At 40.6% G+C, this 26,947-nt stretch overlaps 1 protein-coding gene and 1 non-coding gene across 8 annotated transcripts in view; both read right to left on the bottom strand.

The window, feature by feature from the left end:
• The window catches only part of SPIRE1 (spire type actin nucleation factor 1), a 189,411-nt gene that overhangs the window by 15,822 nt on the left and 146,642 nt on the right, over positions 1–26,947 (bottom strand). For 2 of the 7 annotated variants that reach the window (XM_055124958.1, XM_055124962.1), the window contains exons 7-11: positions 24,443–24,529; positions 19,182–19,311; positions 11,931–11,972; positions 4,369–4,550; positions 598–700 (exon numbers count right to left, since the gene is read on the bottom strand). In XM_055124958.1, coding sequence (XP_054980933.1) covers positions 598–700; positions 4,369–4,550; positions 11,931–11,972; positions 19,182–19,311; positions 24,443–24,529 — 544 coding nt within the window. The remainder of the gene's footprint in view (positions 1–597; positions 701–4,368; positions 4,551–11,930; positions 11,973–19,181; positions 19,312–24,442; positions 24,530–26,947) is intronic. The other 5 variants (XM_055124959.1, XM_055124963.1, XM_055124961.1 and 2 more) reach the window with 3 other exon arrangements.
• TRNAK-CUU (transfer RNA lysine (anticodon CUU)) lies at positions 17,340–17,412 on the bottom strand. The gene has a single exon. It is a non-coding gene; the product is annotated as a tRNA-Lys (tRNA).

Below are 26,947 nucleotides of genomic sequence, written 5' to 3' on the forward strand. Positions count from 1 at the left end.
CACCAGTGCCCATTCTCCACCGCCAATGATCTCGAATCCCTCCTACCACCCCCACTCCACCCCGCCTCTGTGGCAGGGCATTCCCTTCTGCTCTCTCTCTCCTTTTGGGTGTTGTGGTTTGCAATAGAGGTATTGAGTGGCCATCATGTTCGGTCTATAGTCTACTTTCAGCTGACATCTCACATCCCGAGCGGGCCCTCCTAGCACCCTTGGTGGTCCCTTCTCTATCTGAGCTGCCTTTTCCCCCAGCATACGGGGCCAGCTTCTAAGCTGTGGAGTAATTTTTCATCTCTACTATTCATGGGTGTTAGTCTCCCATTCTGTTACTTTATATTCCATAAACGAGTGCGATCTCTCTATGTCTGTCCCTCTCTTTCTCACTCATTTCACTTAACGTGATACTTTTCCATGTTGATCCAACGATGTGCAAATTTCATGACTTCATCTTTTGCTTTGTCTATTTTTTGATGGTCCTCTAGGGGAAATACCTACTTCTGCCCTTGATCAGTGAGGTGGTGGGTTTGGTCATCTCTATACCAAATGACAAGACACTTCTGAATTTCCTGAGGTAGGAAAAGTGTTTTTGAGGTGTCTGACCTGGGCACTTACTCTTCTTGGTGGCCCCGGTCTCCAGCACCGGGTCTTCAGGGAAGGAGGGCGACACACTGCTGCTGCTGGTGGACTTGTGCAGAGTTTCCTCCTGGACAGGGGGGCAGAGACACAGATGTCCAGCATTAGTGCTGGCATGCCAATTAATGACGTTTCATTGTTAGATATTTATTTTTGACCTGAGGTGACAAATTGCACTGTCAAATGTTGAAGGCGAGTAGAAGACAAACCGGAAGGAATCCAAAATTAAACATGTCTGGGTCTGTGTCATGACTTTGTTCCTAATGTGATAGGACACTGAGCAAATTTCCTAGCACAGTTTTCTATCATCTTTTCCATGGGGTTAATAGGATTAGATGTGAAAAGACATCCAGAATGCTCTGCATCTTTCTTGGCACACAATCGGCTGGTTAATATTATTATTAAGGGACTATTAAACACTCTTTTAAACGTTTATGAAGTATATGAATCTAGAAAAATCATCATTGTGCAAAATAAAATTTAAATTCCCATTAACAGTAATAAACCTTAATTTGTTTTAGGCTATACCAAAATGAAGTACAATATTTAGTACACAAATTTTATTACCTGCTACGTGATGAGAGAACATTTCAACAGTACCTTCATGTAAATATTTCTAAATACAGATGAAAACTAATTTAATTTATTAATGTATGACTGTAAAATAAACAGTGAAAATTCTCTTTGACCTACCTATTAAGGTGACCTTAAGAATTAGCTATCACTAAAACTTCACTTAGAACCTACATTGGAAGGTATGAACTTCAAGCAAGTTACAACATAAATAATCTGGCCAAATAACAGAAGAAAAAAGGCTGTGTAAACCACACAGTTTAAACAAGAAAGATCTGAACAAGCACATGTACTCTACGCTCTTAGTACTCACCACAAAGGGGAAAAAAAAATCAAGCAATGTTAGTAAAGCCTCTGACCAGACATGGTGCAGGTCACATTAATCTACAGAAAATCTGGCAAGCAACCAGAGGTCTCTTTCTGCTTTCTGAAGGTCTAAGGGAAGTAAGGTCAAGAATGTCTCTCTTCTCGGGGCCGGAGCGATAGCACAGCGGGTAGGGCGTTTGCCTTGCACGCGGCCGACACAGGTTCGATCCCCGGCATCCCATATGGTCCCCCAAGCACTGCTAGGAGCAATTCCTGAGTGCAGAGCCAGGAGTAACCCCTGAGCATCGCTGGGTGTGACCCAAAAAGAAAAAAAATAAAAAAATAAAAAAAGAATGTCTCTCTTCTCTGTGGGACCCCCACTTGACAGTGCTCAAAGCTTCTTCCTGGTTCTGCATTCAGGGATCACTCCTGGGGTCATATGGAATGCTGGGGATCAAAGACGGGTTGGCAGCATGTAAGGTAAATATCCTAAAATATTGCACTACAGATCTGGACCCCTCAAAAGTATCTCTCAGGAAAAGAAAATGTAACCAGGCATAGTATTTCCCCATTTAAGTAGCAGAAACCATACTTTGGTCAACCTTCTCTACGAGCTTTTTTTTCTGGGGGGGAGGGCAACACTTAGGATTGAATTCTGACTCTGTGCTCACGGTTCGCTCCTGATGGGCTCAGAGAACCATATGGGATGCTGGAGATTGAACCCAGGTTGGCTGCATGCAAGGCAAATGCCATACCTGCTGTACTATCATTTTGACCCCGCAACAAACATGTTTTAAATCCCACTTTACAGAACTCTGAGACGTGTCCTTCCCCCCACTGCACCTCCTGATCTGCTGTTCGCTGCGAAGCGCAGAGCCTGTGCTGGGGCAGGTGGTGTGATGCGTGCGATTCTGGAGCAGATAAGAGTTCTAGATCACTGCCCAGTTCAAGCACGCACAGGATTTGCTTTCTCGGTCCTGCACGTCCACTTCAGGCAGCTGCAACCAATTTCCCAGCTTCTTGAAAAAGAATCTTCAGGCAATAGTACAAGGGGTTAGAGGACTTGCTGTGCACACAGCTGATCCAGGCTCATCCCCGGCATCCCATATGATCCCCTGAACTCACCAGGAGTGATCCCTGCGAATAAGCCCTGAGCACCACTGGGTGTGGCCGCAAAACAAAACAAAACAAAACAAAAAACAAAGAATCTTCCTGGTTCGTACCTGACTCAGAGGAGTCCCAGAGACATCGAGAAAGGAAACAGGAATCTTAGAGATCAGATATTCTGAGAAAATGTGTCTGTGGGTTCCTGCTTGGTGTTCAAGCTGTACATCTATTCTCACCAGCCTGATGAGATAGTTCTCTGATTTCTCTGGAACATTAGTCTTTTCTACTACCTGGTCTGCTGCTGAAATTTGCTTGTTTGCACTAGCCTCACATGCAGAGCCCTTTTCTAGTTCTATGTATGCCCTGGCAGTAAATCTTAACCAGATCCAGTTATAATGAAGTCACCAAACTCCAGCTGCTTCTTTGCAAAGGTATTTCTCCAAAGGTGAATCCATCACTGAAGAATGCCAGAATTCTCTCAGAGGCCAGACTGGGCTCTTAACTCTCTTAACAAGAATTAGAATCTGTTTTTCCTGAAAGGAGGCTATTGACTTGCTCAGATACTCTACGTGAACATTATCCAGAATATAACATATGGTGGGACACAAAACCAATATGAGTGAACTCATGTAAATAAAAATCCTAGCAACTACCTTTTTTGATCATAACATAAAACTAGAAAAACTAAGTTGGAAAACCTCAAATATATGAAAATAAAATAAAGTACAGTTCAATAACTATTGAATCAATGAGAAAATTAAATATATCCGGAAATCAATAAGAATGAAAATTCAAAGCAGTTAATCAACTGGTCTATACAATAAGGCTGAGTATTTCTGCATGTGTCTTCTATAAATAAAAGTAGGCATCACAGCTTTCTTGGCAATATGTACTAGGAAGATAAAATGTCATTCTTTCTCTTAGCAAATACAGTTTCTGGAAATACTTTGAAAAATAACTTCAAAGATGTTCACAACATCATTTCTGTTTGTAATGCGAGAAAATGATAAGCCCACTAAATGTTTAAAAATAGGGGTTGGGTTAAATAATATATGAAAATTAGGATGGAATACTGGACAAACAGTAGACATAAGAGTGGAAAAATTGACCTTGTTAGGTAAAAAAGTGGGTTAGTGAATTTTCAGTCTGGCAAAATAGCTGATTGATTACACAATCTAAGGCCTAAAAAAGGTGCGAGGTTTCTGGGTCACTGGTCACCACTAAACGTTTTATTTGTTAGGGGGCCCCCAAACCCAGTGATGCTCAGGAATTACTTCTGGTGGTGTTGGTGGGGGACCATATGGGACGGTGGGGACTGAGCCTGGATCACTGCAAACACGCAAGATCACACCTGGGTCACCTTCTGTACTTTCTCTCCAGCCCAAGTCACCATTAAAATTTAACAACTAAAAAAATTAAGACAATTTGGGGCTGGAGCAATAGCACAGCAGGTAGGGCATTTGCTTTGCACGGGGCCGACCTGGGTTCGATTCCCAGCATCCCATATGGTCCCCCAAGCACCACCAGGGGCAATTCCTGAGTGCATGAGTAACCCCTGTGCAAAGCTGGGTGTGACCCAAAGAAAAAAAAAAGACAATTCTAGCTTGCAGTTAATTTTTAATATTTACTAAATAATAGTACTTAAACATACAAAGCTAATAGGTAGGGCAGAAAAGCTGGCTTGCTGGCTTTGCAATAGGTGAAGTGATGTGATTAATAAAATGTACTTGCCGTGACTCGTAGGGGCCTCACCTCAGAGTCAGAGCTGTCCAGTTCAGCCAGAGTTGGGGCTTTGAGGAGCTTTTTCCGCTGTCCGGGCACCTGCTGGGTTGCACTTAGCCCACTTAGCCCATTTTCTTTTGTTTGGGAGGTTAAACCTCCATTCGCCACTGAGGAGTCTGGAGTCTTCTTTGGAGATTCGGGGGTAGTTACATCTGGTAGGAAAAAAGTAAATGCTTTTTAAAATTTTTAAGTCAGGAAAGGTAATCAGTGGGCCAAATGGCCCTTCTCAAGGTCCTGACCTTAGATGATCAGGTGAGGTGGCCTATCCACGTCATGTAAATACAACCCAGTAGTTTGATAAAATAACTATGTATATACGAAACATTTGTGCTTGGCATTCATTCAAGATTCAATTAAAGGGGGGAGATGGGATTGGGGAGGGTGGGAGGGATGCTGGGTTTACTGGTGGTGGAGAATGGGCACTGGTGAAGGGATGGGTTCCCGAACTTTGTATGAGGGAAGCATAAGCACAAAAGTGTATAAATCTGTAAATGTGCCCTCACGGTGATTCATTAATTAAAAATAAATAAATAAATTTATAAAAAAAAGATTCAATTAAAGAAAACTTTCATCATCATCCCGTTGATCGTCGAATTTCTCAAGCGGTCTCAGTAACGTCTCCGTTTGTCCTAGCCCTGAGATTTTAGAAGCCTCTTTTTACTCGTCCTTCCCAACGATGCTGCATTGGAGGCTCTTTCAGGGTCAGGGGAATGAGACCCACCATTGTTACTGGTTTTGGCATATGAATACACCATGGGGAGTTTTCGAGGCTCTCCCCCGTGGGCAGGAAACTCTCGGGAGTTTGCCAGGTTCTCCCAGAGGGAGAACTAGGCTATATGATGTCGTGCGGCTGCAAGGAAGCACAAAGCTTCCGGGAGCTTGGTTTTAAGAAAACTTTAAAATGAATAATTATACATTTTTACATTTGTAGATTTAGAATTCAAAATTAGAAAAAATCCCACGGGTAACGGACTCCAACTTCTTTATTTTCCAGAGGCCCAAAGAGGTTAGTAGTTGTACTTTTCCTCTAACAAGCCAGTGACAGGTGGATAAAAGAGATGGCACAAAGATGTATTTGACATGTAATATAAGATTTAAACATACTTTAAAACTCAAGAATACCTAAAAGTCTATGTTCCTACAGACATTTAGGGCCTGAGTGACAGCACTCAGTATTTGCTTTGCATTTGGCCAATCTGGGTGCGATCCCGGCATCTCAGATGGTCCCCTGAATACCACCAGGAGTAATTCCTGAGTGCAGAGCAAGGAGTAACCCCGAGTATTGCCAGGTATTACCCAAAAAGAACAACAACAACAAAATCATATAGACATTTAACAAGAATGCAAAGAATTTATAACACATTCCTTATGATAAAGCTGATTTAAAAAACTTAAAGCTCATATGTGGATGGAAAGGCAATATAGAAAAAAAGATGAAAAAAATGTAACAGTACACAGCAAGAATTCAGAGTACAGGGTAGTGGTTTCCAACCCTTAGAAGGTTGAAAAACATACCCTTTAAAGATTGAAAACTACAGGTATAAGAATACAGAGCAGTGTATACAGTAAAGAATTGACATTAGAGTAACAAAATACAAAAAAAAAATAGAGCTTACATAGTATATAGTAGAAAGTACAGACTACAGAACACGATGAGTAGACAAAATTTCTTTTGGATCCCTTTTTGCCGGGGAAATGTAATATGGGAAAGCACTGCCCTGCCAGAAACACCTGTTTCATTATGCAATTCACTTTATTTTATTTATTTATTTATTTTTTTGCTTTTTTTGGGTCACACCTGGCGATGCTCAGGGGTTACTCCTGGCTTTTGCACTCGGGAATCACTCCTGGCAGTGCTCGGGGGACCATATGGGATGCTAGGAATCGTACTCGGGTTGGCCGAGTGCAAGGCAAACGCCCTACCCGCTGTGCTATTGCTCCAGCCCCAATATGCAACTCACTTTAATTTTTGCATGCTGCATGTTGAGAACATTTTACTAATGCTGAATTTTCTACAACCCAGATTTTCAGTCATGTGACACCCTTATGGGTGTGGGCAGCTAGGATATCAAGCTTAGGGCACGGAGTGTAGCGCAGACAGTGTCAAGTCCAGCACACATAGTCTGTTTCCCTGGACCTCTGGTGAGTGATGAACCACATTCGGCAGGAGTCTCGGAAGGCTGTACCACACAGCAGAGGTGCCACACGGCAGGCTGTACAACCTCTGTTTATGTAGCTACACTCCGTGGTGTCTGCATGACAGGTCACCTAACACTTCTCTGAATATCTTTGTCCTTAAGTGATTTGTGACTATTCAGGGTAGAGTACACAGCATGGGATCCCGCAGGGTAGTGGAGCACCACTGCAGGAACAGAGTAAACGGGACGGCATACAGAGCCCAGTCCAGTCCTGAAGGTCTGGGCTCAAGGTTGTCCTCTACTCCTGCTTGTTTTACCCAAGATGGTTACTGAACCTCTTGTTTCATTACATGTTAAATGGGGTAACAGCAGTCAGGAGCTTACTCTGAAAACGGAAAAACTGCATATAAAATACTTTATACTGTGGTTTTGGGTCAATAGGTTGACCCAAAAATGCGTTATTAATCAGTATTCTCCTCTCCATTTTCATTTTCAATCTGTAAATGAATTAAGGCTCCAAATAATTTCCACCAGTCACATTAGTGTGTGTTAGAGCTGAAGTGAATATTTTCCAGTATTAACCCTAAAGGTTACTCTTCTGTACTATATAGTCTATAATCATCCAGGAAGTAGGACTAATTTTCCTCAGTATCTCAAATGGAGAAAGCTAAACTGATTAAGCTTAATAGTTATTTGTTTTTATCTGCTAATTAACACTATTATTATCAGGTTGATTCTTAATAAAGTGAAAAATGTGGTCACCACTTAAGTAACAGATCAGCAACACAAACTCATCTTTGTACATGGAACAGTCTATGTACAGTGAAGCTTGTTAATTGGGTGCAAAGGGTACACTAAAAACTAAAATGAAAAAGACATGTTTAATGCTCCTTGAAGAGCATTATCATAATTGAAGCTATGGTAAAACCTAGGAATATTCTATGTATTATGACTTTCCTGCCAACATATGCTGTGTAGATGGTTAAAGTGTAAGAAGTGGATTTCCAGGAAACAGTGTTATCAGTATGTTCTATGCAGTCTTCTTTGACATTTTTAGAATAATGTAAATTACTTATTAATGTTATATAAGAAATTTATTTTTAAAATAAAGAAATTTAAAATTTTGGCTGTTGGGACATGCGTAGAGATTCTGGGGGATACTCCCAAACGTACTTAGAATGGTCCTGGGAACCACGCCAGGGAAGTGGTCAGCCACATGCCAGGCAAGTGCTTTGACCCCTGTACTACCTCTCCATTGTGAGACCTGATGTTACTGTGTTTGGCATATCGAATACACCACAGGTAGCGTGCCGGGCTCTGCTGCGCCCGCTCGAGCAAATCGATGAACAACTGGACGATGGTTGCTACAGTGCTACCACCTCTCAGGTCCTTATATTACAAAAATCAACACTGACATTTTCTCCTTATTTTTCAGAAATGAAGAAGTTCAAGAATATGCCCGTGTGAAGGAAGGGTTTCATCAAGTAAGCTGGGAAGGAAGGAGGCAAGAGGGGAAAGATAAAGAAAGGAAGAGAAAAAAAGAGACATTTTTATCATAAAATTCACAATTTCATGTAAAATTAATTAGAACAGTTCATAATACATACAAATTTGCTATTGTTTTTCCATACTAAGAAATTAGGACAGATACACTAATCTTTCTCTTCTCTCTCTGTTTTTGGGCCACACAGAGCGATGTTCAGGGCTTACTAATTCTCTCTCTGTCTGTTTTTGGGCTACACACAGCAATGTTCAGGTCTTACCCCTGGCTCTGATTACTTCAGGATCATTTCTGGTGAGCTCAGGGGACCATAAGGGGTGCCAGGGATTGAACCTGGATCAGCCATGTGCAAGGCAAACACTCTAGACACTGTACTATCTCTCTGGCCCCCCGAACATATTTTTAAAGAGCTATCAAAGTATTTAAATTACTTGTATTTATCTGGTCTAATGAATAAATCCTTATTTATTACTCAATATATCAGGGATAGAAAGAAACATTTGAAAAAAATAGACCTCTATGATAGCGTTTATTGTAAAAATACTAGTACTGTTTATGTTTGTTTATATATATATACATTTGATAGGGGTCATAGTGCTTGGGTGCCTACCTAGGATTCTCAGGGAATTCCAGAGCCGAGAGACACACGCTTGTAGTGCTTTGTACCTTGTGGTGCTCTGGGGAGGCCACTAGGGTAACCCAGCGGTACTACGGGGACCACAGGTACTGAGAGTTGATACTCAAGGCCTTGCATATGCTATTTAAGTACTCTACCAATTGTGCTAACTCCTTAGCCCAAAACTAGACCTACTTATACGTAAGCAAAATATTAAAATGCTAAACTGCAGAAGTCATATTACATAGATTCATGTTCAAATTAAAATGAATAACCATACAAAATATTTTATGTAATAACTTTGTTAGATACATTAAATGTTGTATTATTTAATCAGAGAAAATATGATAGATACATATTACAGTATATTTAATAATTACATTAGAAAAATAAATTATACTTACCTTGATGTTGAGTGAGTTTTAAAGAATTTCCACTGATAACTAATTTTTCTAACATATGTGAGCAGAACATATTTCATGATATTTTATTCTACACTTAAGTTCTGAGACATTAACCTATATTGTTTAACTTGTTTAAATGTTTACTACTTTATTTATTAAATTTTCATAATCAAAGGAAAAATGTAATCCAATCTTTCTATTTAAGTTAGAAAATATATCAATATTTTCCATTTATATTTAGGAGCTTTTTAATTATTAGTCAAAGTGCAACAATGAAAACATAAAGTAGCACAAGAAGTTGAGAATAAAATACGTGGAAATCATGAAGTATATTAAGGTATAAATTCTAGCAAATGATAAACAATGAAAGCAAATGAAAATTATTTGCTATTTCTTTACATCAAGGAGGTTTAACACCAAAAGCTTTCTTTCCAACATGGAACTTATCAAATAACCTACAAGAACACAAAACACACATATAATGTCTATGTGAGCATGCATACTGTCTAGATCAGCCATCTGTGTCTAACTTATAACAGCCAAAGTACTGAGGCAGTCATTCATTCCTGTACAGCCCAATGGGTATAAACATCTCTGATAGTGAGAAGAGAGTCTATAATATAGACTGTCAACTTTAGAGATTCGAATAACATATTTTAAAACTTTACGAGTTATTTCAGACTGAAAAATTTTTAGAAGGCTATTCTGCAAATGGTTGATTAAAAAAAACTAATGGATAAAGAAAAAAGAAAAAGCTCTTCGGTGGTCAGTTAAAAATAGTGGACTATAAAATATGTGATTATTTTTGAAGCTTAAATATTAATTATGTCCAAGACCTGATCAAATTTAAAAATACAGTTGAAAACTAGTTTAGCACATGGAAACCAGTTAAAACACACAGCAAGTTTTCAGAGTACAATATGATACTAGAATTCTCTGAATATTTATTTATTTTTTGTTTGTTTTTAGACCACATCTGGCAGTGCCCAAGGTTTACTCCTAGCTCTGCACTCAGGGGTCATTCCTGGTGGGCCTCAGGGAACCAGAGTGGGTGACAGGGATTGAATCTGGGTTAGCCACTTGCAAAGTAAGTGCTCTATCTGTTGTACTATTGCTCCGGCCCTCTTTAGATCTTTAAATATGAACCTGTATGTTAGATATGTTGGTAATTCCTTAGTCAAAAAATCACTATTTTATAATTTATTAAATTATTATGTTTTCTGAGCCACACCAGGCTGTGCTCAAGGTTTACTCCTGGCTCTGTGCTCAGGTATCACTTCTGGCAGTACTCAGAGGAGCCATGAGGTGGAGGGACTGAACCTGGATCGGCGATGTGCAAGGCAAGTACTGTACTTGCACACTGGACTACCACTTCTGTCCTCTTCAACACCCCCTGCCCCGTCCCCCCACTCTTTTTTTTGGGGGGGATGAGAAGGAGGAGGAAGAGTTGGACCTCTTTCGGCTCGGGGATCTCTCCTGGCAGTTCTTAGAACCAGGGTCAGTGTGCACAAGGCAAATATTTAATACCTCAGTACCTCTTTAGTTTTTGAATTCTCTCATTCTTAAGAGACATCTCATGAATATAAAAAAAAATTTGGAAGAAAATATTATCAAATTTTACTTTCATCACAGCAGCTTCCAAAATAAAGAATTATAAACAAAATATCTCTTGAAAAATTCACTCGAGGTTTAAAAACAATTTAGAAAAGCTGATTTTACAAATCAAGTCGCCATTAATAGTTACTTACAAATCTATTTATTTAGCAGAGGCTGTCTAAATTTGCATTATTCACCAGGAGAACAAAATTAAGTATTATAACCAAAGGCATTATATTTCTTCTTTTCATGCTCTTTTTATTATGCCATAGTAGATATTAATTATTATATTAGCTTCAGGCATATGACATAATGATTTGATATTTGTGTATATGTTAAATGATTATTGCAATAAATCTAATAACTATATTTAAGGATCTTTTTCCTGTGGTGAGAAATTTTGTTATCTGTGTTTTATACTCTTAATCAGATTCCAAATCACTTGTAACTATCTCTATTTACAGGAATACAATAGCTCTGACTTATCAACCAAGGCACAAGAGTCCTTGGAAGCAGCTGAAAGGCTTTTTTTTTTCTTTTTGGGGTCACACCCAGCGATGCACGGAGGATACTCCTGGCTCATGCACTCAAACTACTCCTGGCAGTGCTCGGGGGACCATATGCGATGCTGGGAATCGAACCCAGGTTGGCCGCGTGCAAGGCAAACGCCCTACCCTTCGTGCTAGCGCTCCAGCCTCGAAGCTGAAAGTTTTTAATTTAGCTACTTTATACAATGTCCTGCTTTAGAAAGTATGTGTCCAAACTCCCCTTTTAAAAAAAAATTATATTTATTTTTAAATCCTGGGCCGCACCCAGTTACACTCAGGAGGTGACCATATGGGACACTGGGGATGGAACTGGGTTGGCCGTGAGCAAGGAAAACGTCCCACCCACTGTACTCTCTCCCCCGCCTTTGGGTTTTGAGTTTTTTCTATTCTCTTAAGGTAAAGTTGTTTTAAGACTCTGGCATCCTTGCTTTAGAGAAACAGGCGAGAGGGATCACAACCATTATATGGTTAGGTGGGCATGTTGTCCAACCGTAAATATGATGTAATGAATGGTTTTCCACGACCTTGGCGGGCAACAATTTTAAGTTTTAAAGAGTATACTGTTTTCAAGTAAGCAGAATGTTTTATGTTACTGACCATGGCTTAGAAGAAGCCTTTCAATTTTCTTTTTTGACATGTGTGAACAAGCAGATGAAATGTATTTCACAGAAACCACAGAACACACGTCAGGTATGAATGTGTTTTTCTTTCTTTCTTTTTTTTTTTTACCTGACAAGTCAAAACTGTAAGACATGCTAAGTGGCCGCATTGCTGAAAAAAGAAAAACAATAAGAAGAAAATAATTCAGCTTTTAGAAATATACAGAAAGGACAGAAAGAGGAAGATTAGAGAAGACCTGTAACGGCACATTTCAGACTTTAAGGTAGAAAGCAGTGAATAAAAATCTGAATTACAAAAAAACCATGAATCTTAATTTTAAGTTTATTATTAAGACTCAAAATGGAGTAACAATAAAATTAAAAAATGATAACTCTGAAAAGAACATGTTAAAAATAAAAGCATGATAAGGATACAAACATTTTAAAGATAGAACTTTAAAATAGATTTTAAAATATTATTTTTGGAAACAAAATATTTAAAAACTTTAGACTTTATGTATTTTTTAATAATTTATTTCTGAATGATAACCTAGCTCTAAGCACAAAGGTGAAGGAATTTTATTAAATATACTAAAAACATCAAAATTATATTCTTTAAAGGGCAAATTTTTATGGCAGGTATACCTTAAAACTGTTAAAAAAGGTTATTATAAAAATTGATAATTTGGGGTGTTTGGGACATGAAAATTACTTACTTCCATGTTAGACCCCAAGTCTGACCATTATTTTCATGACAGAGTCAGCAGTAATAACTACGCTGTGACCTCTACCAGTCTTCCCATGATGGTTAAGAAGCCACGCACTCAAACACGGACCCACAACCCTTCAGATGTCAAGTGGTCTGTCTTTTTTCCCTCGAGAACAAGGTTGTCTTTTTCTATTTCAAAAAAGGAAGTCCACCGGTATTCCCAAGATTCTCTGCAACGGCTGAAGCCTTTCTAGTTGGGAGAGGGTTACCTCTGGCTCTACAGAGAAGATGGAAGTTCTGGTGTATCAATAAGAATGACTCTCCCGTTTTTGTCTCAGAGTTTTAGCACCCAAATTCAGTAGAATTTAAGTATTCCTTAATAAGTTTTTAGCAGATTTTAAGAAATATTTATAACCATAAATCTCAATAAATTTAAAAAAGTATGTTGAGGAAAAGATTTGACCTGCTTAAATATAATGTAGGAAGCTGTCAAAATCCTATGTAGATGATGGATGTGAAGCCATGAAGCACACATCTCAAGCACACATGTCATCTTAGATGTGACAAATAAGCAACGGCTTGTTAAAATCATAAAAGATGGTTAGGAAATATTAGGATGAAATTTATAAATAAGCACTTTCCTGTATTTTAGTTGTCTTGCAGGAAAGTGGTTAGGGACTTTATGTTGATGAGATTTACTCCCCACCCACCATCCAGAAACTCCATATTCCTAAACTCAAACACCATCTACTCTAAGTTTCCTGATATATTTATACTAAATATAAAAAAAACTACATATTCTTGAAGCTTTATTCTTTTTTAGTATACACAAACTCATTTGTTAAAGAAATAATGATTACTGCATTAGAAAAAGATGCTATAATTTCTTGGAAGATGAATTTCAGCTCTTTTATGGGCTCTATATGCCACAAAGAAGATCACATCAGAGAAAGAGATGCTTTTAATGGAAAACTTGTACTTAAAACTACCATCTAAGAACAGTATAAAATGTGAGGTAAGGAGTGAAGAAAAAGAAAATGATCTATATGAACAAGGACCGATAAGAAGAGAAATATTTCTGGTTAGGTCCTGGCAGTTTCCATGCCCGATCTTAACCATACTAATCTGACCCTCTGCTTGCTCTCTGGCCCTTCAGGTGAGATGAATCTTCCCGCTGATATCTCCAGGCCCTCTTCCTTCAGGCAAGGTTCCAGAAACCTCTATCCCCCACCCTCCACCGTATAGCCCAGCTAGCCCAGCGCTATATCTTCTGAAGCCCTCAGCCACATACTTGGCCACTTGACAGTTCTACTCATCAAATCTCACACAGCACACAGTTATACTTCCTGTGACAGGGAAGGAAAAGGGTGACTCCCACTCTATATGTCAGAGTCTCCCGGTGGAGTAACTACAACGATTCACCCTCAGCACAGCAGGAACACGCAAACCCAATGAGCAAGATCCCACACCAAGTTCAATGAGCAAAAACAGTAACACGTAAGGCTCACCCCAATACCAACCAGCTCTAAATCTTCAGAGAATGATTTTTATGACACTGTGGAGATGAGGTTTAATGAACTCAAAGAAATGACAGCGTAGGCAGTCAGCAAAGCACAAGAAAGTATGAGAGCTGAAATGACATCAGAAATGACAGAAGAGTATCATAGTAGGTAAAACAACAACAACAACAACACTCACTAGTGATTTTTGTTGTGGCGGTGGCACGGGGCCCTACCCTGGCGGCACTGTGGGTTGCCCTATGCTGATTACGTGCAGGGGTGAAAAGGCGATCTTACTCCTGACTGTGCTCAGGGAAAAAGCAAAACCAAACCAAACCTCAATGAAATAAGCAGCAGAATAGCAGCAACAGAGGAAAAGATCAAGAGCTCCGAGATGAAGGAAACCTCTAGAAAATGAAGAGTAGGGGGAAAAGTCTGAATAGAAATGAACAGCATATCAGAGAACTATGGGATGTTAAGGGGAACATTGTAAGAATCATCAGAGTTCCTGAGGAAGGCAAATTTGACGAAAAAACCAAAAACCAAAAAACCACCACAGATAAGAATTTCCTAGAACATGGAGAGTATGATGCTGAGTGCAGTGAGTCAGAAGGAGAGGGACAGAATGACTGCACTAATTTGTGGGATATAAAAAACCATAGTATGAAACTAATATCCAAAGACAGAAAAAACAGGGGCCGGGAGAACTGGTCCATGGTTGGAAGCTTGCACAAGTATCTGTGTAGGGCAGAGGGTAGTTAGGATAGAAAAAGAACCACTATGACAATAACAGTTGGAAATGATCACTGATCATTCTGAACAAGAACTGAGTGCTGAAAGTAGGTAAAGGAATATACATGATAACCTGTCAGTACCTGATGGAAAAAGAGAGAGAGAAGGAGAGGGAGAGAGAGAGAGAGGGATAGGAAGGGAGAGAAGAGAGGAGAGGAAGGGAGAGAGGAGAAGAGAGGAAGGGAGAGGAGAGGGGAGGGGAGGAGAGGAGAGGAGAGGAGAGGAGAAAGTACCTGCCATAGAGGCAGGCTGTGGGGTGGGGGAGGAGGGAAGGAAACTGGGGACACTGGTGGTGGGAAATGTATACTGGTGAAGGGACAGGTGTTGGAACATTGTATGACTGAAACCCCAAAATGAACAATTTCGTAACGGTGTTTCTCGTGGTGATTCAATTGAAAAATTAAAAATAAGTTTTCATAGAGTTGAAGAATACAGAGTCCCAATGGGTCAAAGCAAAAAATAGATTCAAATAGGAAATCTCTAAGAGACAGTGTGCTCAGAATGACAAAAACCAAAGACAGAGAATAATGAAAGCAGCAGGATCAAAAAAAGGAAATTTCATACTAAGTAAAGCCATAAGATTCACAGCAGATCTATTAAATGAGACTCTGTGAGCCAGAAGAGAATGGAGGGACATAATACAAAAAATAGTGAAATGGATATATCACCAAGAACACTTTATTCAGCTCTAGATTATCATTCAGATTTGAAGGAATTATACAGAGCTTCACGGACAGGCAGCAGCTTAGGGAATTCACAAGCTTGGAACCAGTTTTGCAGGAAGTGTTAAAGGAGCTTCTTCACAAGACAGGACAAAATTCTCACACTTGGCATCGAACAGCTTCACCAATGGTGCTTACAGCACCCTCTACTAGATTAAAGGCATGTTTACTTCGAGCTTGCTAAGAGATATTATACTTAAAAAAAATCCATAGAGATTTTTATTACAACCTTTTACTTATTTTTGGTTTGTTTTGGGTGATGCTCAGGGGCTACTCCTGGCTCTGCACTCAAGAATCACTCCTGGCGGGGCACGGAGGGATGCTGGGGATCAAACCTGTATTGTCTGAGTGCAGGCAAGAGCCCTGCCCCCTATAGTACCTTTCCAGCACCGATCTTTTACTTTTTATTTTTATTTTATTTTATTATTATTATTATTTTTTGCTTTTTGGATCACATTCAGCAATGCACAGGGGTCACTCCTGGCTCATGCACTCAGGAATCACCCCTGGTGGTGCTCAAGGGACCATATGGGATGCTGGGATTCGAACCCAGGTTGGCCACGTGCAAGGCAAACGCCCTACCTGCTGTGCTACCACTCCAGCACTCTTTTACTTTTTAATGCAGACACTTCGCGGGATCTACAATACCACTGCCTTAGTTTTCCAATGGCTCTTATTCCTTGAGGCTATGAACCCATTAGGAATCTGATTAAAAACTATGGAATCTCTTCTAAGGAAAATGCATACCTACTTAATAAAAACATTCATGGTTCCTCCTCAGCCCGTTCAAGGTCTTCGAGGATAAGAACTATTGGTTCACATAGTTTCTAGTTATTATTTGGTTTTCGTTTGTTTTTTTGGGATCATACCTGGTGGTGCTCAGGGAACCCTACTGGGTGCCAGAAATGGAACCCAGGTTGGCCATGTGCAAGGCACGGAACCTGCCTGCTGAACATCTTTCTGACCTGATTTCACATATTATATGAATGTTCAAACAGAACTGTCAGCTAGCATACTATAGCCATAACTCTTTGAAGGAAGGGGCTATATTCCTGGCAGTGATCAAGGCTTATCCTTTGCTCTGTTCTCCTGGGTGATGGTGAGGATTAGAACTCAGGGGGGGTATGGGGGATCAGCCGCATGGAAGGCAAGTGCCTTATTCTTTGTACTGTGTCTCTGACCCCTAAACATATATTTTTTAATTGTTGGACCACACCCAGTTCTCAAGGTTTACTCCTAGCTCTGCACTCAGGAATCACTCTGGCGGTGCTCAGGAAACTATTTGGAGTGTCAGGGATTGAACTTGTGTTGGCTGTGTACAAGGCAAGAACGCCACCTGCTATAATTTTTAAGACAAGCATTTGCCTTGCACGCGGCCAACCCAGGTTCGATCCTTGGCATCCTATATGACCCCCTGAGCAGCACTAGGAGTAATTCCTGAGTGCAGAGCTAGGAGTAACCCCAGAGCGTCACAGGTGGGAACCTGTAGGGAGCCATCTTACAGAGCTTGGCTCTTATTGTCTAGTCAAGCGGAGGCTGCTTGAGATTCCTGTGATCTTATCATTTCGCCATTTGTCTCACTAGCCAACGGCCATGCCTGATGGGCATTCTACTACTGTTCCTATGGGGGTCCAAGCATGCATACTATACCACCCCCTCCCAGCAGAGAGGTATAAGTATTGTAACTGCAGTAGAATAAACTCTCTCTCTCTCTCCCTCCTCCTCCTCCTGGCTCTGCGTCTGTTCATTCGGCTACGTCCCCTCCTTAGCCCCGCGAAGGGTCCTCCCTGCTGGACAGGACGGGACCCCACACCTGGCGCCCAACGTGGGGCTCGAACCTACGACCCTGAGATTAAGAGTCTCATGCTCTACCGACTGAGCTAGCCAGGCGATGTGGCTAGCTAGCCAGGCAAGAATAATGCTGATGTTTCTGTCTCAGACACACAGATGCAGAGGCAGGGAAGGTGTTGGTGAAAAAGCAGGTGAGTTCATCCAGGATATGCTTTTGCAAATTACAGGACATGATAAGGGCTTATTTAGGAGACGGCTGGATGCACGGGTCTGTGCTTTTAGGGAAATCTGTGCTCTAGACTGGGAGCTGGAAGACAGCCAGAGCGCAAATCATGGGAAAGAGTGTGGTCGCCGAGGAAGAAGTGAGACCAGAATAGAAACATGAAATATCCATTTTTAAGTCTGCAAGAGGCAGAAAAAGAGACGAGAGAAAGCAGGGGAGTGTGAAGCCACAGAACTGGTTGCTTTCCTGTTCAAGCACAGTGACTGATTTTCCTACCTCAAGATTATATGGATTTTCTCTGAAGTTTCTTCAGGCATCTTTTTTTGTTTTGTTCTGGCTTTTTGTTTATTTGGGGCGGGTGGGTTGCGGGTTTGGCAACATTCAGTGGTGCTCACGGGTTAGTCCTGGCTCTGCGCTCGAGGAGCACTCCTGGAGGTGCTTGGGGAAATCGTATGGGGTGCTGGGGATCGAGCCCCAATAACCTAGTGGGTCATATGCCAGGCAAATGCACTGTTCACTATATCTTCCAGACCCCGCCTTGAAGCATCTTTACACTTACACATTGAAAGAAAGCTATACAAACATAAGTAACTACAGAATATTTCATAATGTAGCCTTACTATAATAAAAATTTTAAGTACTATGTACTTAAAGTATAATTAAAAACATTAAATAAACACAAAGGCAGTTTGGCAAGAAACTATTATATAATTGATATTTTTAATCACTAATATCAATATATTTAAGCCCAAAATTAAGACAACAGAAATGTTTTAAACTATGCATCATCTATATGCATCATCTCTAATAGCACACAGATGCATATAAACTTTTATATTTTTATACATGCATTACAATTTTAAAAAGCATTCTGAACAGTCTTTTTAATTCTTACATAAAGCATTAAGAACTATTAGAGAAAAAATTAAAATTCTGGTTGCAGTTTTGCTTTTATTTTAAATTTAACATTTATTTACTTATTTATCTTTTACTAAGGCACCATGATTTGCAAAGTTCTTCCTGGTTGAGTTTCAGGCACACAATGTCCTAATACCCGTCCCACCACCAGTGTCAACTTCCCTCCGCTAACATCCCCCATTTCCTTCCACCCCAGCCTGCCTCTTGAAAGGCATATTTTTAAGTTTGGTTACTGTCATTTGGACCTCGTGCTTTCAGCTTTGTTGGTTCTGTGGTTCTATGTGACACCTAAGAGGTATTAGAAGAATTTATATTCCCTTCTGCCAATGAAGAAAAAAAGATACTCAGAGGCAGTGAAACTCCTAAAACTAATAGACAATGGAATGGCAGAACTCATTCTGTTATGTCATAATGCTTGCATAAAGGTTGATGCCCCACAGGGGAAAATTCTTACTAATTCTTACTACTCAATCCATTTCAAGTATAGACTTAAAGAATGAGGGAATGAAGTGGGTGAAAGGAGGGTGGGGGAGGGGAAGGGGAAGAGGGAGAGAGAGAGAGAGAGAGAGAGAGAGAGAGAGAGAGAGAGAGAGAGAGAACTTCATGCATCCTGGACTATTTTTACTATGAACCGTTATACCATTGCATTTCACTAGTCTGCTTGCAAAGACTTTTTTTTTTTTAAAGTGGATGGCTCTAGCTTAAGAGTGGAAAGCAAGTGACTCACCTAATCTGCTACGTCTAATCTCTTCTGGGGAGACAGGGCGAAGCTTTCTTTCTGCTTTGATTTCTTCTAATATTCTTTCATGGAGGCTCCGTGGTCGTGGTGGAGTGGGTTTCAGTTTTCTGGCTGAGGCCTTGAAAAAAGAAAAAACCGTAACAATAAAACATCATGGCTAGAGACTTCAGTAGTTGCTCTTAAGTGAGGTTTACTTAAATCAATGAGTTGAGCACATCTGACTAAATCACCAAATAACCTAACAGTCTCCCTATAAAGAGTTGACAATGATTTAAAAATATCAAGCAAATGCTGCAGCAATGAAACAGACCATCCTCAGGTTCCTTCCCCCTTGGCACCCCCCAGCCTGTCCCCCTGGCAGACGTACAAACAAATTTATTTCATATTACTTGGTCCATAAAACCTTAGAGGAATGACTAACAGAATTAATAGAAAATAAATCAATAGAAGTCAATTTGCGGTGATTAATGGTTCTATTTTAAAAAACTTTCTTAATCTTGTAGAAAACAACAACACGCACCATTAGTAAGTGCCATGCTCAATGCCACAGGATGGGAAGTTTTTCCTGTCATTTAAAGGAGCTCTTTTAACGCTTTTGTAAAACTAGTTTTGAGGCGATGAATTTCTTAAGCTGTTGCCCTTCCATGAAGCTCTGTATAGTTCCTTCAAATCTGAATGATAATTTAGCTGCATAGAGTATTCTTTGTTCATTTCACTGAATTTTTGTACTCTTATCTTTCTATATTCTTTTGGCTCACAGAGTCTCATTTGGTAGATCTGCTGTATCTTATGGGCCTTCCTTTGTACATAAGTTCTTTGTTTTGTTTTGTTGTTTTTTTGATCTTGATGTGCTCAATATTCTGTCCGTCTCTATCTTTGGATCTTGTCACTTTGAGTTAAATGTGTCTTGGAATTTTCCTAATTGGGTCTATTTTCACTGGGACTCTTCAGACCTCTTAGAACTTGGTGCCGCAATCCTCAAGTCTAGAAAGTTCTTCTGGATGATTTCTTTAACTACTATCTCCTCCTCATACTGCCTTCCTGTTCTTTTGGGACTCCAAAGATTCTTATATTGTTTCTCTTAAGCTCATCCCATAGTTCTCTGGTATGCTGTTCATTTCTTTCAGACTGTTTTTCCCTTTCTGCTGTTTCCTAGACGTTTTCTCCTCCTCTTGGAGCTCCTGGATCTTTCACTCAACTTCTATTATTCTGCTAGTCAGAGCTTCTAGTAACTTTTTTTTTTTTTTTTTTGGGTCACACCTGGCAATTCACAGGGGTTACTCCTGGCTCTTCACTCAGGAATTACCCTGGCGGTGCTCAGGGGACCATATGGGATGCTGGGATTAGAACCCGGGTTGGCCGCGTGCAAGGCAAACGCCCTCCCCGCTGTGCTATCACTCCAGCCTCTCTAGTAACTTTTTTTATTACCACCTATCATGTTCTTTATTTCTGTTATTTCTGACCGTAGTCATTTTTAATACTCTCATACTTTTTCTTGTGTTTTTCTGACTATCATTTATTTGAACTCACTGAACATCTTAATCATCGTGTCACTAAAGACACGCAGCATGTTAATTGTTGTGTAGATCTGTAGTATGATCTGCAGTGTAGCCTTGATATGGCACAGGTCAGGTATGGAGGCTGCTGGGCTCTACCCAGTAGGGATGGATTCTGCCTCTGTTCAGAAACAGGCCCGGTGATATCAGCCAGAGGCGAGCCTCATCTGGAACTGTGGAGCAGCATGCAGAAGGTCAGGAGGGAGCTGTGGTGTGGCCCTTAACATGGCGCAGGTTTGGTGCGGAGGTGTTGGAACCACCCAATAGGGAGCGTCAATTAATTAATTAATTTTTTGGCAGAAATAGGAATTGAACTCAAGGTCTCACACATTTGGGGCATAAACTCTACCACTGAACCACAACCACAACTTCATTTAATTGAATATATATATATGTGTATATATATGTATATATATATATATACATATGTATTGTTTGTGTGTGTGTGTGTGTGTGTGTGTCTGTCTGTCTTGGGGGCCATTCCCAGTCAACCACAGGAGTCAGCACACTTTCATCCAAGTTTGACCTAGAGGTGCAGATCTGATGGGAAAAACTCTTGAGCGTGGTTACAGTGTTGCTTGGGGCCAGTAGCATTCAGGGGCCACTGGGGCAGTGCTCAAGATACCATGTGATGCCAAAGATGGAACCTGGGACCTTGCAAACCACTTGCACAATCTCCCAGTCACCATGCTCAATTAATTGTAAGAACTCAGTTTTGCTAATAATTTTGTAATATTCCCTAAAGGCAAGCACAACAGACAAGTGAGATGTAAGCTATACTCTAATATTATTATTACTTTTTATAAAATAACAAGCCCTTTCTCTTCTCTCTTGCTGTTATGGCTATAGTGACTAAGGGCTACACACGTGGCTTGGTGTCTGCACGCCTGGCTGTGTGCCAAACTGCACACTATGTGAACCCAAAGTCTCAGGCTTGTAAGGCTACAGCTCTGCCACTGAGTCATCCCTATCCCCACCATTACTGCGTCTGAAATGAACCTTCCCCCTATTTTCGATAGACAGGCAAGGAAATAAAGGCTCAGGAAGGCTAACGAAGTTGCTCAGAGACATAACGACTGAACTGTAGAACTAGTGCTGCAAATCGGGTTCATCTGATTCCATATCCCTCTGCTCTACAATGACCTGCTTTCTTGAAATCATTCTCCTAGAAGCCTCTTTCCCTTCTTTTAAAGAGAGTTTTAAGATGGATCGTTAATTATGTACAGACACTGGGGAAAGAATACCCTTTCCTTTCTGGCTAGCTGAGGTACAGAAGTTGAGGAGCTTTGATAAGCACTGCCTCACAAGGAGGGAAAAAGAAGTCGAGAGGAGATGGGGCTGGGGAGGTGGCTTAGGGGGCACGGGAGCATGTACTGCGGGGACAAGGACCCCAATTTGATCCCACCATCACATGGTCCTCCTGGTTTTTTGTTTATTTTGGTTTGGGGCCACACCCAGCGGTGCTCAGCACTTAGTCCTGGCTCTGAGCTTATCCCGTCATCACTCCTGACAGGACATGGGGGGCCAGATGGAGCGCCAGGGATGAAACTCCAGGTTGGCCTTGTGTAAGGCAAGTGTACTACTATCTGTTTCCCTCACACATTTAGTAGCGTGTGTAGTACCCGGCACCACCAGGCCAAACTGCCGCAAAGCACTGAACTCTCCAGGCTGACTGGCTGAACAGTGCCAAGAGTGGTCACTGGGCGCCTCCACCGCCAATAAAGAGGAAATGAAAACCAATATTCAAATGATTTTAATATTCTGATTCTACAGAAAGAATCTATTCACAAAAAAAGATTAAAGGGGATGGGTAACTGAGCAGCTATATTGTAAGAAGAGTGAAAAGGAATTTTAAAAGATTATTAATCAAATAGGTTATTAGTATGATAAAGTCAACTTGAAAGGAAGTTCATATCACAATATCTTATCACTATTTAGTCTTTATTCTATGAGGTTTTGGACTAGGTTTTGGACTAGCACCAGACTGTTTTGAGTTAAAACACTCTATAAGGTTTTTTAGGATGTTTTTTCTAGCCACACCCCACAGTACTCAGGTATCACTCCTGGTGGGCTCCGGGAACAGAGGGGGTGCCAAAAATCAAACCCTGGTCAGCTGCATGCAAGGCAAACACCTTGCTTGCTGTACCACGTCTCAGCCCCCGCCAAAAGTTTTGTACTAAATTATTTTAGGTGTCTTCTAAGGCCCACACATAATTACAGTTTAGATCTATTATTCAGAGAATAAAAACTTTAAGAGCAGCCTTCTACATTTAGATTACAGAATAGAACTCTTTTACCAATGTAAACAAAGAAAAATTTCCATCTTTTCCTAGATTCCTTGGAGGGTTTGACAATGGAAAAGACACAAGACACAGGAGAAAAAGATAATTTTGTACATATGGGATCCGATGTAGACATGAGAGTTCCAAAGACAGTCATGTGAAAATTAAATTCTTTTGCTCCCCTGAGCTGCAGAATGAGACAAAGGCCCAGGGCTTCAATAAGGAGAAAAATACACGTGGAACACTAAGAAAGGCGGACGGTCAGTTAATTAGATGCTTATCCTTCCCCCCATCAAGCTAAGTTATAAAAATTCATCTGTGACAATTACCCTAATCTAAATTCTGTATTTTTATGTGGGAGTTAGGGGCGAGGGATGCCACATCCAGAGTGCTCAGGGCACTATGCTTTGAGATCTCTCCGGCCCCTCATCTAAATTCTTTCTAGGAGTTAAGAGAGAGGGCAATGTCTGTAGGATATGAACAGACTTCACAATAATTCACATGCCAAAATGGCACATTTCAGGGAGACTTATTCTGAAATCCATTACCAAATTCTCATTCACGGTAACTGAGTAGCAAACAAAATTCCTGATTTAGCTTCATAACAGCATTAATTAGAAGTCACGCATATTAGTCGATACAGTAAAGATAACTTTTTTTTCTTTTTGGGTTACATCCGGCAATGCACAGGGGTTTCTCCTGGCTCTGCACTCAGGAATTACTCCTGGCGGTACTCAGGGGACCATATGGGATGCTGGGAATTGAACCCGGGTTGGCCGCATGCAAGGCAAACGCCCTACCTGCTGTGCTATCGCTCCAGTCCCTTAGTAAAGCCATCTTTACTAAAGGGTTCACCTCATTCTTGAAAACTGGGGGAAGCAAAAACTCAGCTAGATAATTAGATCAGTGGAACAGGAATACCTACTGAGTATTTGTAATGTGGGACTAGAAAACATATACACTCATAAGATACTTAATGACAGGGAGGTGCTCTGAGAAATGCCCTGTAAGGGGTTTTTGTTTTTTTGTGTGTCACAGGGTGTAATTACAGAAGCCCAGATGGTATATAGCCCATTATACGCCTAAAGTTATAGAGTCAAGCACTGGGACCACTGTTGTTTAAGGAGTTTGTTGTTAGCTAAATGGCACTAAGTGACCCACAGGTGGGCTGGGTTTTGAAGTGCCTTATTAAGACTATCAGTGACTTTACACACTCCAATAAAACAGACTGGTTTTTAATGTGTTATCACTGATGGGTGACGAGTATAAAGTGTGATCCTGCCATGTCCCCACCCAAGTGCTACCCAATAAAAAACATGTGCAGCTGAAAAAAAAAAAAGAGATAATTCCCTAGAGCAGAAAAATTCAGTATGTAATTGCCCATGAGGAGGGCTCATGTCAGATTACGTACCGGATTTAAAGGAGGTCTTGATCTGATGAAATCCAAGATGATTTCATGAGCACTTTTTTTTAACCGAGGGGGAATATCACCATTTACCTGAAAGAAGACAAAAAGAGAAGATTCTTCATTAACGGCCACGATCCAGAGACTCAGAAATAAATCTCTCGAAGACAGCAACACAGAACGATATGCCATTGCCACAGAGATGCCTCCAGACCCCAAAGCCACCATCCGGTTAAAAAAATTCAATTAGCCTCAGCTCTGTCACTGTCATCCCGTTGCTCATTGATTTGCTCAAGCGGGCACCAGTAACGTCTCCATCGTAAGACTTGTTGTTACTGTTTTTGGCATATTGAATACGCCACGGGGAGCTTGCCAGGCTCTGCCGTGCGGGTGGGATATTCTTGGTAGCTTGCCGGGCTCTCTGAGAGGGGTGGAGGAATCGAACCCAGGTCGGCTGCATGCAAGGCAAATGCCCTACCCACTGTGCTACTGCTCCAGCCCCAGCTCTATAACAGCATTTAAAAGTTTAGAATTTCGGAGCACACGGCTGTGAATGCGGCAGCGCGACGTCTCATTCTTATATAAGGGCTTAATGGTTCCGGGGTGAAATTCAAAAATGTCGACATACTTTCCTCTAAGGAAATTTTGTGGTTAATTTTTAGTGGATTATTTATAATGAATATTACAAAATAAATCATTTAGGTTTGTTTGGGGGCAGGGTTTGGGGGTCGGAATGGAAACATTCGAAATACGGTAGTGGGTAAGTGTAATGGTGGTGGGATAGATGTTGGAATATTAAATGTAATAAATTATTGTGAACAACTTTATAAAAGTAAAATACAATAAAAACATATATATATATAAGAAGATTCGGGTGACTTTATGACTATCGTTAGCAATTTCTGGTTATCTGAACATATCAGGTTCTACCAAGGATGCACTTCAAATCAATAAAACAGTAACCGGCCAAGTGGCTGAGAGCAAATATGACCAGCACGGAAGAAAAATCTAAGTTTGCTTTAGTTCTATCCTTTCTTGGGAGCCATACGAGATACATCCCTTTCAACAAAAAGTTTCTATGATTATGAATGTGCATGGAATAATGCTATATTCATGAATTACTTTTACCATTTTAAAACGGCTTCTGCTTCTAATCTTCAATCCTATACAAAACCAAGGTGACTGAACTGGCAACACGAATCACATTCTGTAGATAAAACTCACAATGAGAAGGGTGGGAACTACCATTAACTTCAGCCTCCGCACTAGTTGAAACTGCCTCCTGGATTCCAGTTACTAATGTATGTCAGTGCTCACAGGGGAAATATCAGGACAGAATGGAGAAGGGACTGAGCAAGCACCAGTCTTTGTTGATCAATGACATTATTTTCATATTAGTATAGAACACCCCCGAAACAAGAGCTCAGAGCTGCAAAGAGAAACAGAGGAATACAAATCTACTTGTAGTAGAGTTATAAGCAAATATGAGCAGTCATAGAGCTTTTACTTCTGAGCCACAACTGCTTCAAACAAATAGTCTGGGGGTTTTTTGGTTCTGTTTTGGGGCCACACCAGGCTGTCCTCAGGGGATCATATGCAGTGTCAAACTGGAATCAGAATTGAACCCTTATATTATCTCTTAAGTTCATACGTCTTTATTTTTATTTTTTATTTTTTTACTTTGAAAGGTAAGTTACTCATTTTTAAAAAAGAAATTTGGGCTGGAGTGATAGCACAGCGGGTAGGGCATTTGCCTTGCATGCGGCCGACCCGGGTTCTATTCCCACCATCCCATATGGTTCCCTGAGCACTACCAGGAGTAATTCCTGAGTGCAAAGCCAGGAGTACCCCTGTGCATTGCCATGTGTGACCCAAAAAGAAAAAAAAAAAGAAAGAAATTAAGGTACATTATTTAAACATTTCGGAAAAAAATCTATCAAAATATTTTACTTTTATAACTTAATATCTGGATAAATATGCAATATGACTGAGTCTTTCAAACAGCACCTCAAAGATACACACACCAGTGGTATAATTACATGGTTTAACTCTAAATGTTAAATTAAAAACATCTTTTTGGGGGGCGGGGGGCACACTCAGTGGTGCTCCGGGTTACTCCTGGCACTTTGCTTAGGGCTCATGGACTTGGGGACTATACGGGGTGTTGGGGCTTGAGCCTGGGTGGACTGCGTGCAGGACAACAGCCTTACCCACTGTACTACTGCTCTCGCCCCTAAACTAAAAATGCCCTGGCACAGCATTTCAGGTTCATATAAACAGAAATGTATGGAAGTTGTGTTCATTCTTTATAAAATATTTGCTAAAAAAATAGTAAGTAGCATATTTTTAAGAGTACATTTAAAAAAGATATCCAGTTCGAATTCTTCATGCTAAATGTTGACAGGCATTTAGGCTGTTTCTATACCTTGACTGCTGGTGACTAATGCCACGATGAACCTGGGAGTGTCTCTCTGAGACACTGATCTCATTTCCTTGGGAAATATACGCAGA

The sequence above is a fragment of the Sorex araneus genome, chromosome 2 (genome assembly GCF_027595985.1).
Source record: "Sorex araneus isolate mSorAra2 chromosome 2, mSorAra2.pri, whole genome shotgun sequence".
Classification (NCBI taxonomy): domain Eukaryota; kingdom Metazoa; phylum Chordata; class Mammalia; order Eulipotyphla; family Soricidae; genus Sorex; species Sorex araneus.